This window comes from Empidonax traillii, unplaced genomic scaffold, assembly GCF_003031625.1.
Source record: "Empidonax traillii isolate 1590-97213 ecotype Southwest subspecies unplaced genomic scaffold, ASM303162v1 scaffold91:size2966241, whole genome shotgun sequence".
NCBI classification, from domain to species: domain Eukaryota; kingdom Metazoa; phylum Chordata; class Aves; order Passeriformes; family Tyrannidae; genus Empidonax; species Empidonax traillii.
In genome coordinates, this window is record NW_020955284.1 from 255,692 (window position 1) to 276,214 (window position 20,523).

The 20,523-nt window shown below is 49.6% G+C and overlaps 1 protein-coding gene across 1 annotated transcript in view; it reads left to right on the top strand.

The window, feature by feature from the left end:
- The window catches only part of MYT1 (myelin transcription factor 1), a 71,816-nt gene that overhangs the window by 11,485 nt on the left and 39,808 nt on the right, over positions 1-20,523 (top strand). Inside the window, exon 2 of the mRNA XM_027881560.1 lies at positions 15,196-15,296. Coding sequence (XP_027737361.1) covers positions 15,196-15,296 — 101 coding nt within the window. The remainder of the gene's footprint in view (positions 1-15,195; positions 15,297-20,523) is intronic.

Sequence of the window (20,523 nt, forward strand, 5' to 3'; positions counted from 1 at the left end):
ACAAGGAGAACTCGTTTTTCCTTTTTATCCTTTCTCCTTTTTTTTCCCCCTCTTTCCTTCTTTTCTCTTTTATTTTTACTTTCTAGTGATGTTATTCTGTGGGATCCCCGCCGCACAAAGAGTAGGAAAACTCCTCAAAGTTGGGGTTTTCCCTTCCCAGAAAGCAGACGGGAGTTGTCCCCTGTGTCCTGGCGGAAATGGGGTCCTTGTACCCCCGGAACGGCAGGTCCGGCTCTGTCCCGGGATGCTGTTACAGAGGGAATACCGACCCCACTGGGGGTGGGCGGCCGCGGTCGAGGGCCCACTTTCCGGGGGTCCCGTCGAGGAGGGGTCTGGGTGGGCAGTCCCGCTTGTCTCTTGCTCAGTCCTGAGGAAGGGACCGTGAATCCGCACCCCCTTCCCCCATAGGATCACCGCCGGCCCGCGGCAACTCTCGGGGGGAGCGGGAGGAGCGGGGCCCTTGTAGGAAAGCCAGAAACTCCGCCTGGGAGTACCTGCAGTGGGGACCCTCGGGGCTTGGCCCGGCTGGAGGAGCCACCGCTGCGGGACGGTGTTTATGGTCGCTGCCAGGGGTGGCTTTGGGACGGGGTGCCTCCTCCACTTCGGGCAATTCCTAGGCTGGAAGCAGGAGAGAATCCCTTCCCCTGCAGAGCCCAAACCTCCCCCTTTCTCTTCCCACCTCCCACTCTGTTCGAGCTACTCCGGTCCGAGCCCAGTCCCTTTCCCCTGGAATCACCCTTGTCCCCAGAGCTGGGGGAACAGGGACCAGGGGGAGAGCAGCCCGGAGGCTGAGGGGCTGCCCCACTACATCCCCCGGCTGTTGTTTTAGAGAGCTGCTCTGTACCCGAGAATGTCCCCGGGCTGGGGTGTGAGGCAAGGGGAGGCACAGCGAGCCCGGGTGCCTTCCCAGCGGGGCCAGGACTGTCCCCAACAACCAGGAGCCCCAAATTGGGGGTGGGCAGGGGCAGGAGAAGGCCCCGCTCTTCCTCTCCCCTGCCCCGTCCCGAAGAGCCCCGGGAGCCGCAGCGGGGCGGCCGCGGATCCCGGTAGTCAGATGATGATGATGATGATGAGGGCAGGGCTGACTTCGCAAGACGTAGCTCGGCGTCAGAGCAGCTGCCATTTTAGCAGACGGTGCTAAACTTCCCCCGTCGGCCGCCCCTACCCCCCGGGAAGGCTCGGCTTTGGGGTGCTGCCTCCAAACTTGGGTTCTGGATGGGACACACCTCTCTTTTTGGCTTTGTGGGGAGCAGTGCACCCTAAGTCAGCAATACCCTCGGAACAGGCTGAACGACACAGCTTTAGAGCTCAGGAATATAAACTCTTCTCCCTCCCTGAAATCCCACCATGCTTTTGAGTCAGGGCTTGAGGAGGGCAGGTGAGGTTGTACTCCTGAACCCCAGAAATGAGTCTGTGCAATGCAAAATGGTCTCTAGCTCCGGTAGCGGGCAAAGCTCTCCTTTCACAACCTCAGGAGGGGCTTATTCTGTAAGCGATGATGCCATCCCCACTCTAAAGTTTGGGGGGACCCTCTGCCCCCCTCGAGCAGAGCAAGGAAGGGGAAGCGGCAGGTTTACAGTAAAGGCTGGAGCCACGGCTGGGCTGGGCTTCCCAGAAGAGGAGACGAGGCGTGGGAAGGGGAGGGAGGGGCGGGGAAGCATCGCCTTACCGCTGGGAAGGCAGACGTGAGAGTCTAATGGCAAAGTGGGGGACAGGACCTGCTCTCTTCTTTGCTTTGCTTTGCATGCGTGTGTGTCAATTTGTCAATGGAAGGGTTTATTTTTACGGCTGTAAACTGTGGTGTGGCTTAGTTGCTAAAGCTCTTCCCTTAATGACAAAGGGCGTCTCCTGTTGTCACTTTGTAGCTGTTCCTCATACACGGGAGCTGAGCCTGGAGGATCCACGCTGTAAAAACTTCCAGAGCTGAGAATACACTGCTGTGTGTTCCTCTTCCTCCCCCAGCAAATCCCCTCTTTGGGTTATTTGTTGTGCAGGTGCTGTTTGCTCCCTGGCTGTGCATGCTGACACTCGGGGGGGAGGCCAAGGTGGCCTCAGACTCCAGGTTTATTTGGCTTTTTTTTGGAGCTAGCAACCGTGTGAAAGGAATTATTGGTCTGGCATTAACTGCCATACACCCTCTCAGTTCCCAGATATTTTTGGAGTTTTGACAGGGCAGAAGTTGCTGTCAGAAAACCTCACTCTTTCCCCCTTTTTTCCCCACCTTTTCAGGTGAGTTTTACTGGTTTCTACAAAGAGTAACCCCACCATCCATGTACACGTGCTGGTTTCCTTGGGTGTGAGGTGCAGGGTCCACTGGTGTCTCTGACATCCTTAAGGCTGGATTGTGTGAAATCTCCCATCGTAAAATATTTGTATCACTTCTGAGGTTGTTTGCCTTTGCAAAGCAGAAGTTTGATCCACAGGCCAGTCCTTAGAGAGGAGGATCGTGCTGTGAGTTGAGAAGTGGGGTGATAAGCACAGACTGTGAAAAGTTTCTGGGGTGGAGAAATGCCTCAAAACACCGTGCTCTGCGTGGGAGCAGCAGCCTCAGTCTTAGGGCAGAATACTGAAGTGGAATGCTCTGCAATATTCTGCTTTTCAGTTTGGTTTGGTTTAGGGGGGGGAAAAGAAAAAGAGGAAAAAAATAATTTTCACCTAAATTAAAATACTTTTGATCTTTGTCTTTCATTGAACTTTTTGCTTCAGAGAGAATAGATTAATAAACACTTTCAAATGGAAAAACATAGTTTGGAAAGGTTCCCCTTTCATCTTTAACACAGAACTTTAATGCTAACCTGGGTATGAGTCGGCTGTCCCCCCATTCCTTTTCTCTTGCCTTTTTTTTTAATCTTAACGACAATAAATTTGCTTTTATTGTGATCATGCTGGCCTTTACTGGTCACTTTTTATTCTTTCCTTTTTTATTTTGAAGTCAGCACATTAAAGAAAAAAAAATCGCAATGTTATTTTAATCAGACCAAATGAAAAAGCAAATCAGAGCGAGAATTTTAATCTGCCCCAAGCAAAACTGCCTTGTACATCTGTCATGTTGGGATTAGTGGAACTCTTTAAAGAAGCTGAAGACTTTTTAAACAAAGTATTAAACATTTGTGACCTGATTTCCATTCTTACAATATTCTCATTAATAAGAGTGCAGGCTGAAAAGACATCTGTTAGGTCCTATTTGTTTTAAGAATATTAAAGGCTAATAAGAATATTGGAGGGTGGGTGTATGTGTGGGGGGAGTCTAAGTGTAATATTTAGAGCCAGATCTCAAAGCTGCAGTTTTCCAAAGTGATTTTGGGTCTGAAATATGAATCTTGGTCATGGAGTTGGATGCATGTTGGTCTTGGTTGGTTTAGGGTGTTGGTGCCTGGGTGAGGCTTCCCTGAAAGCTCAGACCTTTGCCTGGGGCTCCATCCCTGCTTCAGGAAGGGAGAATGAGAAAACTCTGCCTTTCCAAGATAAAATTTAGGCTGAAATGATACAGAAGCAGAGATGCAGCCTTGAACTGTAGACAAATATAACTGGCATGTGTGTGTCACTCATCCAGCGCTGCCTTGGACCAGCCAGAGAACAGAGTAGGGAGGGAGTGAAAACGTCCTTCTTGGTTTTGCTGCTTGTGTTTTGTTTGATGGGAAGGCAGTTAAAGTAAATGGCCCAGCTTGGACCCCTAAGGAAAAAATGACGCCAGGCATGTGTTCAGTAAAGTACTTGCTGAAAGAAGCCTTCACTATTAACGTGGGTATATGGTTTAAGAGAAGGTTGCTGTCGACTGCAATCTTTGCATCTTGTTTATGCTTGCTGGGTAAAATATTAACTAAAGCATCTGAACATAAAGTTCTGGTGTGAAAGAATATCAGCAGGGGAGAGCCATATGGTGCCAGGCTGCTAACAAAATACCAAAAGCTGGAGATTCCTTTTTTGCAGAAGACTGAAAACTCTCGTTTCCATCCATAATACATGAGCTCACGCCTTTGATTACTCTAAACATTAGCCCAAGCGGTACAGGCGTCTCTTTGGAGCTTACACAACTTAGGGCACTCCGTGCTCTTCCCCCCTCTTCCTTTACATAAAAGGAATCGATGTCGAGCTGTTAAGATACAAATATCCAATATGCTGTAAGACAATATGTTTCCGAAACTGCTGCGTAAGCTGCCTTTCCTCTAATTAAATATAAACTGCAGCAGAGACTCGGGTTCCTTCGTTCCTTTGCTTGAAATTGTTTGGCAGGCGTGTGGCTCTCCCTAGGACAGCATTTGCGAGTCAGGTCTCTGCCGGTTTTGGGGAAACCTCTTGCTCCTCGTGGGTGCAACCAGAACCTTTCTGATTGATGCTGAGGACTGTAATCGTCTCTCTGAGCAGCAGCTCAGGGGCACGTTTACCTGAAGCCTCCCTGCAAGTCAAGAGTCAGGTGTATTCAGCAGCAATGGATTCAAACCCCACATTAAGAGGATCCCCTGGTGAATATTATTAGAAGGTACAAGAGATGGCTCTGGGAGAGCTTTCATGCACACAGTATTTAAAAACCAAGGTATTGCTGGAAAAATCTATAGGTGACGCTCTAAGCACTTTTGAATTTTTTTTTTTAACAGTCCCTTGAAACCAACAATTTGATGTTGATTAACTTGCACTTGTCCCTGTGCTCCTTGAATGTGGCTAGTTAAGTATGTGGGAAGCATCCCACCACAGGAGCGTAAAAACACCCACACAGGGCAGAGAAACCTCCCCAGCAGCTGCCTTTGGTTAACCCACATTTCAGAGCTGGAACCTTTCCCTGCTCCTCCTGCTCTCCAGCCTGGGAGAGGCAGCTCTGGGGGTTGGAAGGTGGTAACTGTCTGGCAGTCACGGGTTTGGGGCCAAAGCTTGCATTTGAGTCACCTGTTTCAGCTCTTGGACATCCAAACCCTCTTGGAAGCACATCAAGTTTAGCATCGAAAAGCAGAATTAGGTTTTCCTCTTTCATCACTGGCTTTTCCCACTTTGGCTGTATGTGCAGTGCAGGGTAATGGGAAGGGAATTAAGTCAAAGCTGAAACCCTATTGACTGAATGTCCAGTGAAAGTTTTGGGGCAGGGAAGGGTTGGGTCTGTGACATTGTGTCCCAAGTACAGGTTGCTCCACTGTGCTCCTGGGATAAGTGAAGGTGTCAGATGGGCTTTGAAAGAAGTTGCCTGATTTAAGCCTAAAACTGCCTTCTAATGGGGCTTGAAGCCTAAAATGAGCCTTCCTGGGGCACATGTGTTTGGTCCTTGCCGTACCCAAAATCCAAGTGCGTGTGTGGGAATGAGAGGAAAATAAATTAATTCCCTTCCCTGATAAAGGGAATTGTTTGTAAGAGATCGGAATCGTTGGGTGGGTGAGATTCTAGGTAAAGTTATCTTGACCAACGTTAGCCCAACTTGAGAGGCTCTGCAGAGGGGGACGGTCAGTTCATCCCTCTGAAAGCTGATGTTGCCATGAGCACGTCTGGAGTCCCAGCTTCTCCTGCTTTTGCATATGTTTCTCTTCCATAATTCTGAAGCTCTGCATCTAGCGAGCTTCTGGCAAGTGGAGTTAAAGGTTTGTTTGTTGCCCTCAATATTTTGATGTAATTAGTCAGCGAGTAACTCGCTGCTTTTGCCCAGAGAGATGCGCTCTCCAAGAACACAAGTGACAGGAGAGGACTAATAGCCTTCTGGAGAGAGCTGCTCCATTTTTTTTTTTTTTTTTATTAGAAACAAAAAAAGTAAAGAAAAAAATTTAAAAAAATAGTGCCTGGGAGCAATGTTGTTGCTTTAAAAAAAAAATGACATTTGAAACAGTTAACTCCGCCTGCGGTGTCTCAGCGGAGCGTGGGGTTGTCAGCTTCTCTCTCACATTCCCTAGAAACTTTCAGCTCCCTCCCATCATGGAGCAGCTTCCCGGCTGCTGGGGAGGCAGGTGGCTCTGGCAGGTCGGCTGCTCCTGCTGCGCTCACCCACTGAGCAGGGAGCACTGCTGAGGAGAGCGAGGACTCCCTGCGGGAAAGGGGAGGGTTGGGAGAAAATGATTTGGAGGAGAGAGAAACTTCTGACTCATGGGATATGAGCTGATCCTTGGCTGTGGGGCCTGGGGGTGACTGCACCGCTGGGGACTGTGGGCTTTCTCTGCTGCTGGCTCAGTACTGGGACAAAACCAGCGCAGCACAGTGGGCTCAGCCCGTGCAAGTGGCTGGAAGTGGGGGTGAAAGCTGCTCTGAGAGCAGTGCCCATGGGTGCCCAGCTGCTGCCTCATCCCTTCTCCTCGTTGCCCCTTAGTCGTATTCCCAAGCAAGCGAAGGCTGTAGGAAGGGCAGAAAGGTATCCCTCGTCTCTATTTAATTTCAATTACACAGAGCCTGCAGGAGCGCTCAGAGCGGTGCCAGCAGGGCCATAAACTTTACATATTTGATGATTCTCCTCTTCAGGCAAGCAGTGCACAGCAGCCACCCCACTCAGCAGCAACGATCCTGGGGGGCTGGGACACTCTGACTGCTGCACTGGAGATAAGCTTGATAAGCTGACCCTTCCAAAGCATTTATTGCCTCATTCCACAGTGGGTAGTGGTCTGGGCGGCTTGGAGAGGGAATGGGCTTCGTTTTGAGTGTGCTGAGCCCACGCCGTGGGAGGGGGTGCTGGTGGGAGCTGAGAGCCAGCGGGCACTGAGCAAAGCTGCCTCGTGCCCCAGGGGAGTTGTTGCTGCATGATGATCTCACCTCCTTTTATGCCTTATTGCTTCTGTCTCTCTGACTCCATATGACACACGCTTACGTGTCAACTTTTCACTTCTTATATGGCAGCAGAGAGGAAAAGCTTAATATCATAAAGACAAGCTGGCAGCTGGGAAGTAGCCCATTTAGTCATCTAACTTTGCGTCAGAGCCCCTTCCCTGGCTCTTCCAGGCAGCTTCTCCCTCCTCTGCCTGACCTGGTGTCACATGTGGTAGAAATCTCTGCCAGAAATCCACCTGCTTGAGCAAACACTGTTGATGGGCCCCAGTCCTGCGCTGGGGACAAGATGATTTGTGTCCCTCAAACCCCTCTGAGTGCCCACCTTGGGGCTTTTGTTTTAGCTATTGTGGTTTTTTTGCAGTTCTGTTTTTATCTAGAATCTATGGGGCTGAGGGTAAGATCCCACCACAGATTCAAATTCACTTTGGCTGTGACAGTCAACACTGGGGCGGCTCCAGAAGTTTGGAGCCCACAAGCAAACTCAGGTCATTGACAGTTAAATCTATGGATGACTAAAATGGTGGAGGTTTCTTCTACTCTCCCTGAATGCTGTGGAAATTCATATTTGCTGATCAGAAGCTGGTCTGAGCTGAACCCTGTGCTGCCTTGTCCCTTCCTCCCTTGCTATTTCTGCATGCAAAGAACCTGATTTATTACCTTTGCTTTTTACATTTGGCTTCCCCCCCAGTGTGCAGCCTTGCACCCTCCTCTGCAAGCACAGTGCTCAGGCTCTCTCTTCCTCTTCCTTTTTGGTTTCCAAAGTGATGATAGAGCAGTTTGGATGCAAAGTGCTTGTGTCAAATACTTGAGCTGGATCAATGCATCCAGCTCAGTCTGTTTTGACATCCCTCCATGCTTGGAGTACCTCCCTGCGTGGGCCTAGAGCAGCTGTGGGGAAGGGAAGGTTTTGGTTTCAGCAGTTGCTGAGGCCTCCTTTTGCCCCTCAACTTGTTGGGGTGGGGGTCATGCAAACCAGTCTTGGGGGGACAACCCTGTCCCCATCCCCACGGGTGGGGAGATGCACAGAGTGTTGTGGTTGCTGCCGTGGTGGAGGTGGAATCAGCACTGTGCTGCTCTCCCTGGAGGTTTACCCTTCTCTCACCAGCTGGGAGAAATAGAGGTGAACTGGAGGAATCGTGGAGCTGAAATCCCCTACTATCATTTGTTCCTCTGGGTGCATTTATCTCGCCCCAGCTTGCATAGGGGGTTTGGCCCTTCCTGAGGGCTCCTGTGCATCAGCAGCACCATGGGAAGGGTTCTTCAAGACCAGAGATGCTCTTGTAACCTCACCCTGAGCCGTCAGGTCTTTTCCTTCAGCAGCAATGTGTCTTGGAGCCGCTTCCTTCCCGCTGGCCCAAGACAAGCTTATCCAAAACCATCTCTGAGAATTTTTATCTGCGCTGAATTCTCCTGCTGGTGTTTCGACACGTCGGCTCCACAGAGGCTTTCAATTTGGCACGAAAAGTAATTATTGCCGGGGTGCAGTTTAGCTGTTGTGTTTTACAGTGCTGGTAAGGTTAAAAGAAATAATAATAATAATACAAGAAAGACTCAGCCAGAGTAACTGCCTGCAACGTGCTATTTGCATTTTTAAGGAAATACTTCTTTGAGACAGCTTGGGTGAAAGGTCGTCATTTGCATATAAATGGAAAAGAAAGTGTGTGATGCTGGAAGTTACATCTATATTATTTTCTCAGCAGTGAGCTGCTGTTTTGGAGATTAAGGGACGCGGTTTGCATTTGGCTTTTGTTGAATAGAGAAAGTAGCACGAAAGCCAAACTGGAACAAAATAATGAGGGAAACGTGCGAGAAGAGAGAAGCAGCATCGTGTTTCTGGGAGATGCTCTCCTGCAAGCCTGACACCTTACACGCCTGTTTGCACATGTGCTGGGCATGCACAAGTGAGTGTGGCTGGACAGGGCTCCCTCTGAGTGTATAAAAGGATGGATGCTGGAGATGAAGCCAGTGGCAGGAGCGGTCCATGCTGTGAATAAGCCTGGCAGAGAAGGTGGGGGGAATGCTGGCACTCATCATTTGCAAGTGATAAGCCAAGGTTTGCTTGATATCTTATTTTCTTCTTTAATATTATTATTTTTTCCTTTTCCTTCAGTCTCAGGTATGTTTGGAGAGGAATTAATCAGCTGTCTCAGTGAAGTTTCTCCAATTGCAGCAGGAATACTCACACTTAGTGTCTGGCAGGGCTAAGGCAGGAGGCAGAGAGGTACATGGCTCAGGTCTTGCTCTTGTGTTAACTGCATTGCCTGTGAGCTTTTCCAGCCCCTGCTGCTGCCCTGGGCCTCGGAAACACCAAAGGGATTCTGTGGTGGAAAGCCTCAGTGCTTTGTTTCACCTCTTGTTGGTGGCGTTGCTCACCACACTCAGAGCAGCTTTGTGCTTTGACAGCTCCCCCATGGAGCTGGGGGAAAACGGGATGTTGAACAGTGTTCACTCTTTAATCTTTTTGATCAATACTTAAGAACACTGCGCAGACAGCAGCGCTGCTGTGGGCACGCAGCTTTTGTTCCTCTCTTGAGCAGTACACAAGTGGTACAAGGATGGAAGGTGAAAAACACCTCCTTTTATACCCTCTGCTGTGCTGTGTACTGTGCTGCTACCACTTCGTAGAAAAAGAAAAAATACTCTAATAAAAAGTCTTATTAACTGGCCATGAACACTGGAGCATGAATATTGCTCTTAATGAGGGGAGACCGCAGCCTCATTTGCTTCCCTGCATCGTGGGGGCACAGAGCTTCAGCTCCTGTGGTGCTGGGTGATGCAGAGGAACAGGATGAAATGTTGGTCCTTTCCTAGGGCTCATCGTGGTGTGCAGAGGTGCTGGGCAGGGATGGGCAAAGGGCCCCAGGTGAAGGATGTCAGCACAGCCATCACCAGGGCCTGGGGATGTCGGCTCCCACGGCAAGGTGATGTTTGTACCTTGCTCCTGGTAGATCCTGCTACTGAGCCCCACCACTGAGGGCTTTGCTCCCTCTCCAAGGAGCAGGTTGCCCTGCTTCTTCCCTTCCCACTGCAACATGTTCTTGCACTTGGGAAATTTGGGATAATCTTGTGATGAAACCAGTTGCTCAGTGTCATGGGCGATGGGCAAGGTGTGATTCCCTTTTGCCATAAAGGACCAGACAAAGGGTTCAAAAGCATCCACAAGTGCCAGGTATGACAGGGCAAAGCATGAGCTGGCAGGGCTGAGGTGACCACAGGGGCTGACACAGCCACCTGGGCAGAAGTGGCAGCTGACAGCATCAGAAGCAGGATGAGGTGGCATGGGGCTGGGAAGTAGGTTGTGAGTCACTTGGGCTTCAGGCAGTGTTGGAGGAGAGGGCTGAGGCAGGGGATGCTCCCTGTGCTGCAGGAATTGCTGGAAGGAGAGTGGCAGGTTCTTGTGGCTGGAGATGGAGAAGCAGCAGCACTGTGATAGCACTGACCTGTCCTCTCCCCCTTTGCACAGTTAGATGGAAACCCTGGTGCTCCCCTCCTCTATCCTGAGCCCCCAGGACCTGCAGAGCTGAGCAGGGCTGTTCTTGGCTGTTGGCACTGAACATCTCAGAGCTATGCTGGTGCTGAGCCGGCTGCTTAGTGTATCAGCAATGCACTCTGTGCTGCAGGGGTCTGTTTGGCAGTGAAAGCACAAGGAAGGCTTGATCCTATTGAAATCAAGCCCTTTCCTTTCCTTTGGGTAAGGGGAAAACAAAAGGTCAGAGTGCACATCACAGACTCCATAACCTTTGACGTCACATCACGTGATTTGGTAGCGTGGTGGGTTAAGCCAGCACTGGGTTTTTGCTGGGGCGGTGGGATCACAAATTCAGCTCGTGGATACAATCAGTTGTTGGGTCTCTGAACAGCCATGCAGTGCAGCAAGGCACCCTCCTGCTCTGTGTTTCAGTGAGAGGGGCCACGGCTGGGAGCGAGGTGGGGATGAGGAGCAGTGAGCTCACGAGCAAACTTTGAGCCATGCAGATACAGTCAAGGGGCCAGGCCCCCTCAGTTCAGCCCCCGCTTTGTAGGAGCAGCTACTCATGACTCCTTCATTTCTCCTCTCATAGAGAATATAAACCCTTTGGGACTTGCCCAGGTGAGAACAGTGAAGCTCAACATCCCCATCCCTGGAAGTGTCCAAGGCCAGGTTGGACTGGGCTTGGAGCAGCCTGGTCTAGAGAAAGGTGTCTCTGCCCATGGCAAGGGGGTTGGAATGAGGTGATCTTTAAGGTCTCTTCCAAACCACACCATTCTATGATTTGCCTGGTGATTGCCCAGCTCCCCTCCAACCATAAGGAAAAGTATCTTTAGGGGTCAGAAAACAAAGAAAGAACAGCCACAATCAAGCTGCCTGTGCTACATCTCCCATTCATACAACCCATCTTAACTGATTATTAAATCATATTTGCTGATAAGTATGAGATGTAATATCTATTACACAGCTGTTAAACCTCAATTAATATGTTTTAATGATCAGTCGTTTACTGTGCAATATACAATTAACATCCGGTATTAGCTCTTAAATTAAATGCGTGTTTGGGAAGCTGAATTTGCAGCACTGAACATCGCCGTGCCACGGTACACAGTGATAATTGCCTCCAATAGACAGGCTTTCTGTGCCCCGAGAGGGGGTTAAACCAACACCCCTGGCATCAGGGAAGAATGGAGGAGAATTCCTACAGCAGCCAGGTTCTACTTTTTCGGTGTATTTTGGTCCCTACAGAGGCTTTCATTCATTTCCCTTGGGAAAAGCACCCCGATGCTGAGCTGCTGTGCATGTGAGAAGGTTGAGCTGCGTGGGGTACCCCCTCAGAGGGGTGTTTCCTTGGCAAGGGTTGGGCAGGAACCTGGGGCAATTAGTTATGCTGAGTCCTGGAGGCTGCTCAAGGGGGTTTGGTGCTGGAGTTTGGATCTGAGACTGAAGCCTTAAATCAAAGCTGATTCACATTGCCTGCCAGGAGGAAAGCCCTCACTGCACCGTGGGTTTGGAGCCATGCAGGGAAGCAAACTCAGCTCTTGGTGTTCTCCAGGCAGCAGCCACAGAGCTGTGTGTGTGGGCAGTCGACTTCAAAATCATAATCACAGAATGGTTTGGGTTAGAAGGGACTTTAAAGATCATCTCGTTCCACCCCACCTGCTGTAAGCAGAGACACCTTCCACTAGACCAGGCTGCTCCTAGCCCTGTCCAACCTGGCCTTGAACATTTCCACGTTTGGGGCATCCACAGCTTCTCTGGGCAACCTGTGCCAGTGCCTTATCATTTTCTGAGTAAAAAGCTTCTTCCTAACAGCAAATCTAAATCTATCCTCTTTTAGTTAAGACTGTTCCCTCTTGTCCTATCACTGTTTGCCTGTGTAAAAAGGGGTGGCTTCACCAGCCTCGAGAAGATATAAAATTTGGTTTAGATTATCTCTTTTTTTTTTTTTTAATTTATTTTAACTCACACTAAAGATGGGGGCCAAAATGCTCCCTCTGATGCCTGGCACTGCTGCTGTATCTGCTCTGACAAGTGAGCCCACGTTGTCTGGCAGGACACTGAAGGACCTAGCTTGTTCTCAGCATGCTGCTGCCTTATTAACACAAGATTCACCTTACTTGAAAAAGTACTCCTGAGCAAAGATGAAGAAAAATCTTTCTTTCTCCCTTCCTTTTGCTTTTGTCACACTTGGGGGAGCAAATGAAGATTGATATGTTTTTCTTCTAGTCTTTCAGTTTAAGTATGCAGTGGGGCATCTTATAAGAAAAGGAGGCCTTCACCCCTCCATCTTTTCTCTACAGACCTTTCCTCTCACCCCAGTGCTTTGCTACAGCAGATGCAACCTCTGCTGAGATTTGGAGACAGGGTGGTGCTGCAAATGTGGCTCCCCTGGTGCTGTAAGGACATGTGTGGGAGCTGGCTGCCACCCAGGCAGCCCCCTCCTGCAGCATCCTGCTTGGTTTTTTATGCACTCTCCCTCCAAAGCTTCCTATGAGGTTTGCTGTGTTTATTTTTGGGGGAATTTTCTGCCATTCTTTAGAGGGTTTCATTTCTTTCTGGGAAATCGGTGCTTTCTTCTTTCTCTGTAAATGGAAAGTAAAACACACACGTCTGCTTAACACTCAGAATTGCTGTGGTCTCCCTCTTAAGTTTCCACATCACCTCATTTGGTGTTGTTAAGAGTGATCCAAGTGTTTCATGGAACCTGTTCTTCTGTGTCAGGATTGTACACAACTTGCAATATTTTGATTCACAGCTGACAGGTTTGGGAAAGAACATCATTAGGAAGAGGATGATTGTGGATTGTCCTAAATGTTCACGGGGAAAAGCAGCCTGTCCACTGGAAGCCCCAATGTGTGCTCCAGTCCTGACTGTGTGGAGGGTACTGGAAAGGAATTGGGGGGGAAAGCTGGCAATTTCCTTTGGGATGTGAACACCAGGCAGTGATCCCTAAGACCAGCTGAGCATCTAGATTATTTTCCAAGGGGGAGTGGATGCAAGTGCTCCCAGCTGTGAGCTTTGGCTGTCCCAGCTCAGTGCCAGAAGGGGACCCCAGGATCTGCTTCCCATGGGCTAAAACTTGTATTTCAGGTGATATCCCACATCTTCCCGTGGGTGGCCCAGGTAGGGGTTAACACACATGTCCTTCACATAAGCAGCAAGCTTTGTTTCTGCTGAACCCAGGATCTGGAGGGAGGTGGAAAAGGCAGAGCCAGCAGTGCAAGCTGATCCTCTCCGGAGAGCAGATGCATTTAAGCAGCACAAAGCAGAGGAAATCTGATTCCAGTGTTGACAGAGCTGCCTTGGCCACCCAAAGTGGGCTGGGCAGAGGGGTTGGAGCAGGCAGGAAGGCTCTGAGCTGGTGTGGCCAACACACCTTCAGTGGCCAAGGCACCTCACCCCAACAGGCAGTCCCTTCCCTCTTGCTTAAAGGGATGAAAATACAGGAGGTTGTGATGGGACCTGTGGCAAGGACAAGGAGGCACTTTGAGCCAGATTTATCTGCGGCAGCTCCCAGAATTCACCCTTAGCCCGTGACTTAGGCACACATGAGGAAACAGGCTCAAAGACGGATGAGTCTGGATGTGTGTTGCTAATTTTTCCTCCTCGGGGTTGAATCTCCACCTTTCAAAAATCTTAAACCCAAATACAGCTTTGATCTGGCATTCAGGATCCATTGTTTCTACATTTAGCCCGCTCTCTGCTCCATCCCATAGAGGATGCTCCTTCTTTAAAACATGCTTAGGAGAGGGATGCCCAATGTAATGCTTCAGATGAGCAGGCAGGCTGTACTGGCCTATGAATGTGCCATTGAAACATCTTTATTTCTTCTAATTTGGTATTTTTGCCCCTCTGTTCTCCTTTCTTCTGTCCTTCTCTGGCTTTTTTTTTTTTTTCCCCTCATTTTGCTTGGTTTTAATCATCTGCCTGGCCATCTGTGCCTCCCCGCTCTCTTTCCTCGGAGCTTCTCCAAAGCAGAGTAATGTTTCAGCAACTCTTGGATTTTGCCTCCAAGCCCTGTGCCTTTTCTTGGGCCCAGGCTAGAACACAGTGTTTCAAACAGGGTTTGGAGTCTCCTGTGAAATCTAGACAAGTTCCTCTAGCTGCCCTCTTGGCTTCAGAGCAGCTGTTTAAGGACAAACACATACAAATGACTTTCACAGTCACCTACCTTAGGCAGGATCTTGGATGTACATCATCACAGAATTGAATTATCCCAGTCTTTCCATGTACTTGTTCTTGCAAGAGCACCGTGGGAATTACTGGTTGTTCTGTAGTCTCTTGTAGAGGGAGAACAGACACAGGCAGGGGGGAATAGATTCCCCTGGTGATTTCCTGCATGTTCTCCTAAAAGCTGCTTTGTGGCAGAGCAGTTCCAAAGTTGCTTGGCTGGTGTCCTAAACAACAAGTTATCTATTGGTGGCTACACAGCTCCCACAGGTTTCCTTTAGCCTCTCTCAACCTTCTCCCTGCTTTTCCTGTCTTTGAGAGCACCCCAAAAATAAACTTCATGGTAAGAAATGACCCATTCCCAGGATGCTGATGACAGAAAGTGGCCATGGAAACCTGTATGGGGACCCCCCTCTGCAGTCAGTGATGCCAATTCACTGTTCTAGATGTGCAAACTTTTGTGCAATATTAAAAATTAGCTTCACCTCTGGAAAGGGGAGAGAGTGTAAAGGGAGAAGCCCTCTGCCAGCTGCCATGGGCACCACGAGGTGCCCAGCTCAGCAGTGATATTCACTGTTAGTAGTGTGTTTTTTAACTGAGCTGAGCAGTGTTGCAAGGTTTGGGGATGGGTGAGGGTGCAAATTTGTCCTGGTTGGGGCTCTTGGCCTTGGCGTGGCATCCTGGGGTCCCGCTCGGGGCCTCGAGACCCTGAGGATTTGCATGGCAGGGAATAAATATTGCATTTTCACCTCTGGTTGATGCTGCTGACGGGGTGCCAGGCTGACTCTGGGTCCTGACCCCGTGTTGCTCTTTTCCCTCCCCAGAAAATGAGTTTCGGGGTGAGCTGCTGAATCAGAGGTGGACCTGCGGAGAGAAGATCAGCAGCTGCGAGGGAGCCGCCAGCCTGCACGGCTCACACATCAAGGTGAGCACACAAACTTTTACTTTTTTAGCATCTTAACCACCCCATGTGTTGGCCACTGCTGCTCCAGCCCCAAGGAACCAGCTGGCCCTGGGGGGACCGAGCCTTTCCAGTACCCAAAGTGATGGGCAGGACTTGGAAGTCTCTTGTGTCCTTGGTACAGCCAAACCTCCTGTGCGGTGAATCCGGGCAGGGAGGGCTTCCAGCTGTTGAGATTTGGCTTGGAGTCCAGATATTTAAATCCTTGCCTTCCTCTCTGGTGCCATCCTTCAAGGGTGGCTCAGATCTGGGTATTTAGGTCACTCCCAGGGCTGTTAAAATAGGCTCTTTCTCCAAGGCGCCGGCTGGTCGGAAGGAGCCCCTCGAGCACCAGGTGAAGCTGTGGCGCCTTTGGAGGGGACAAGCGAGGCATTCATTCCTGCCGGGACCCCGGACAGCTCCTTGGGCTCAACAGAGCCACTCATTTACTGCTGCAGCTGTGGCTGATGAAAGAGGCACAGCCAAAGCTGTCAAACCTCCTGGCAGATTCTCTGCCAGCAGATCAGGAAGCTTTAATTAAGCAGAGAACTGGGCTGCTCACTGCACAAGTGGTGCTTCCTGTCCTATTTTGGTCCCTCAGTAGTGAGGGATCATCTCCAGTGTGTGGATGGACCTACCTGGGTGGTGAGGAAGCCTCCTTGGGTGACTGATGTTACCGAGCCTTCGTGTATCCCCAGATAAACCGAACCCTGGTAAAACCCCAAGCCAGCAAAAATCCACTCTTAAAAACCATCCTTCTTCACTAACAAGCTGTCAGCTGCACACAGGTGTCGCCAGGAAAACTCACACCTTCTTAGAAAGCAGAGTAAGCAGTTGTTGCTATATTTAAAATGAGCTCAATTAAGGCTTTTCTATTGAACCTGCCAAATAAGCACTTAGATTAGATTTAATAAGATTGTCATATGTTAATAAAGCAATGATTACAAAAGGTAATATTCCCAGTACCTGGTGCTCATCTAGTGCTCTGCCTCTGACAAGCACATCGTGAATATTAACCATTTCTTGCAGTCCCCCATCTCTGCTTCTGTGTGTTTTTTGGGGGTGAGAGGAGGAAATGATGAGAGGGAGTCTGGAGGGAGCCTGGATATTGTGTGTGTGTGTGTGTGTGTGTGTGTGTGTGTGCAGCCCTCTTACCTCACAGAGGGAGAGGTCTTGATCCCTCTCTAACCTTTGGATCTGCACTGTGTGCACACACTTGCACTTACAAGTGTGCTCATAAATACATATTGTATTTAAGTGTAGTTTTTCATGCCAGTCACAGCTCGTAATCCACAGGATGTGCAGTGGTGAAGGACAATGGGATGTGGGGCACGTTTACTTATTTATTTTTGCCTCTGAAGAAGTCCAGGCCTGGGATACAATTTCCCATGACAGGTTTGAAATGAGATCTCTGCAGTGCTGGCGAGAGCTGATCTCTGCACGGAGCCAGCTGAGCCCGTCTGCATGGACGCTCCTGGACCACGGTTCCTGATGGCAAAATGAATGTTTGTGTCCCAAACCTTTATTTTCCAGTGCCATAGGGAGCCAGCTGGGGTGCAGCTGAATAGCAGGCAGCTTGTTGGTGAAGGGTGACTGCTGTCAGGACAAGCAAGGATGGTGGTGGGATCACCAGAGCCCAAGTGTGCCACGAGCACTGGCTATTTTGTCCTCTTTGGAGAGATGCACGTAGCTCACTTCAACAATCCCCTCACATGGGGCCAGTCGAGGATAATCTTATGGAAAAGGCAGCTTATTACCGAGCTGGAAAACAATGAGGTCGGAGAACTATGATTTATTCCCCCCCCCCTTCCTTCCCTACCCCTCCTCTAGTGGCGTGAGAGCCATCGGTACGTATGGAGCCACTTAGGCCTCCCCGGCATTGGGATTGCGTGTTGTTGTAGCCCTGTGAGACAGTCAGGGGGGAAAGTACATGTCAACTTAAACTACAGCGTATGAAATCACCCGGCCCGTTGCGCGCTGATGTCGGCGCTGCGGACGCGCCCGGTGCAGCTGCGGCTGCTGTCAGATGTGATGCTCGGGAGCAGCTTTTCTGCTCCGCTTCCCCTGGCGTGGAGGATGCTGCTGCCATCGCCACGGAGCGCCGGCGCTCGGGAGGCATTTCACTCGCAGTGCCGGGTGCTTTCCGGGGCGGGGGGGTGGGAGGGAATGTTGGACCCTTCCTGCAAATGCAAGCTGACAGCAAGGCTTCAGGAAGGATGTTTGTGACACAGCTGTAGTGTTGGATTCGAGGTGGGTACAAGCTGTGGGTTTGCGTCCGGGACGCATCAAGGAAAAAAAAAATCCCACACCCCGCCCCCGACTCCAAGGCCGGGAACACCGAGCAGAGTGTCCTTTCCTGGAAGCAGTCACAGCAAAAGGCAGGCGGGAGTTTAGTCAGCCGAGGACAGGACTCACAATAGGTGGAACGTCAGGAGGATTTAAATCAAGCGGCCAGGAAGACCCTAAAGGAAGAAGAGAGAAAAAAAACCCCAACCTCCTAATGTCGGAGTGTGGTTATAAAATAGCAGCTGGGAGCTACTACTGAGCCTTTTTTAAAAGTAGAAGCACACTTTTGATCAGGGGTATTTCTTCCTCCATCACCCCTTACTTATTGAAAACCTCACAGCTAGAGAAGGTCCAGCAGGACAAAGTCCTCTTCATTTTCTACAGTGACCAAAGATGCTGTGACACTTTGCAGAGAGCACGGGGGAGAAATTTGAAGGCCCAGATCAAGGTCTCTCCACCCATGTTCAGACTGCAAGAGCCAAGGAGGAGGAATTCCTGGTAGGGTGGGGGAAACCCCCCTCATCCCCCCCAGAAAAAAAAAAAAAAAGAGGGAGGACAAATCAGGACAGGCCATTCAAACCTGTCCTCACCAGCTGGTAGGAGCTGAAGGGCAGTTTTCCTGCCTTTTCCCTTGAGGAGTTAATTGAGGGGCTCTTTGGATCTGGAAGAGGGGGAGGACTGAGCAGAAAACTACTTTTCAACTATTCGGTAGGAAAAATGTCATTTCTTCTGGCATTTTCCTTCTGCTGCTAGGCAAATGTAAGTTTAGAGAGTTCTTTTTTTAAGCTAAAAATAGAGGCTCTGTGTGTCCGTCTGTCCCTCTAAAGCTCAGATGCAGTTTCTTGCAACTGGCATTTTGCTGTGTCCACAAATAAGCACTGATGGAAGCTCTGCTGCTTTCGGTGTAAAATAAATATTCCTGCTGAATCCTCACCTCCCTTTGTCCAGCTGAAGGCTTTTTCAGCATGTTTATTTTCTCTGAGCTCCGTGGTGCTCTTGAATACATATAAAGTATTAGTGCTGACCGGGGGGAATTTCAGCAGGGCCCTTAATGGCATAGATTTGCATAGAGCTGTCGAAGCCCAGGCACACCTGGGCATCAGCACATGGTGGGCTCCCAGTGGGTTTATGTTCTGTTACGTCCCTTGGTCCCCCGTTGGAAAGGAAATGTGTATTAAGATAAGAAGGAAGAAGAAAATATCAACCCTGTAGGTGCTCCATGAAATGAAACTTCAGGTCCATGCTGTATTGCTGTCTTGGCAGCAGAACAAGACCTTTACTTTAGAATCAGGCAGTTAAAATTCCCGTTGTAATATCTTGTTAAACTCTTTCTCAAGTTTATCTGTCTGAACCTCCCTGACTTAGATTTGCAGTGTTGACACATCATTATTGTAACTTGTATTCTGGTTGTGCCAGGGAGCTCCTTAGTGTGGGGTAAACACATGGTGCAGGGGATATTTCTTCCCTTTAGAGAGAAAAGGGGGGGAAAAGGGGCACTCAGAGATGAAATGATGTTCCCAAGGTTACCCTGATTGTCAGTGGCAGAACATTGAGTTGAATCCTGAAGCGAGTACCCTGAGACCCAGCACAGGGTAGCATTGGGTTAGGAAACGTGCCAGATGCTTATTTTTATTTAATCTTAGAAACAACCTATTGATAAGTGAGGATATACAGAATAAACCTCTGTATTTTCTAGCTGGACTAACATGCCTGTAGCTGGCGTTTGGTAGCAATTATTTATTTGCAGGTTTCCCTTTGGATTGCTTTGTTTTCACTCAGAGTTCAAATAATAAGAGTGAAATCCAGACAGCTTCTCAGCCTGGCTGTTATGTGAACAAGTGGAGAGACCTAATGAAAATACCCTGTCGGCCTCCAGGACTGCGAACGTGCACTATGTGACCTGAAATTCTGCGTTAAAACGATCTGTCTGGAGGGCTTCTGGCTGAGAAGGCAACAATAAAGGGCAGTGGTTTCATGTAACCTTCCTGCATCCGAGCCTGATACCACGGAGGCTCCTGAGGTGCAGGCACGGCTGTGCCGGCTGTTTAAGTTGCCCGGGAGGAGCAGGGCCTGAGCTCCGAAATGGATCTTGTTCCTGGTGTTCCTGCACTTTGGTGGGGAATGAGGATTTTTTGAGGATGCTGTTGCTGTTGATTTAAGCTGAGAAAAGAAGGCTGATGGTAGAAAACAGAGGCTGGGAGTGCAGAGCCCACCCCCTCCTGCCTGTGATGCAAGTGGAATAAATAGACAGTGGTGAGCTGTGACAAGTTCTCTAAGTAAGCAGAGGGGTCTTCCCTACGGGGAAACCCTCAATAATTTAGAAGTTTGGGGGTTTGGTGGGGTTTTTTTTGTACAGTAGGTCAGGCAAGGCAGCCTTTTTGGGTTTTGCAGTCTTCGGTCCTCAGCAAGCTTGAGTCTGTCCCTGTCTTAGGTGGCTCCTGTCCCCACTGCCCATGTGGTAACCAAGGGTGTTCCTGTCTTCCCAGGGTGTTTGATCCTGGCTTGAAAGAGGTGTGGCAGGCAATGGGAGGAATTACTCTGAGGTGCTGTGGTGTAGTGAGGCTCCTGGAAGTTGCCTCAGACATGATACTTAATTTCCTGAAGACAAATGTTACATGACATGGGATTTCCCCTATTTATAGATTTCCCACATTTATAGACAAGCAGCTTGAGCCCTTCCCCCATGCCTGTCCTCGAAGGGCAAGGTTAAGAAAAGTGAAACTTTGCTTTGCTTTTCCGTGCTGGCCCTGTGGCCTCTTTTTTTTGGCCAAAGCTGGCCCCTTGCAGGTGATGCCCCATTGCCCTTCCCACAGCCTGACCTCCTCTGCCACTTCGAATAACTGACCTGCGGGAAACCCACATTGCCAAGGCACCAGCCCAGCGTGTGCCAATTCCTTGGGAGATCTGTCAAAAGAAAAAAAAAAAA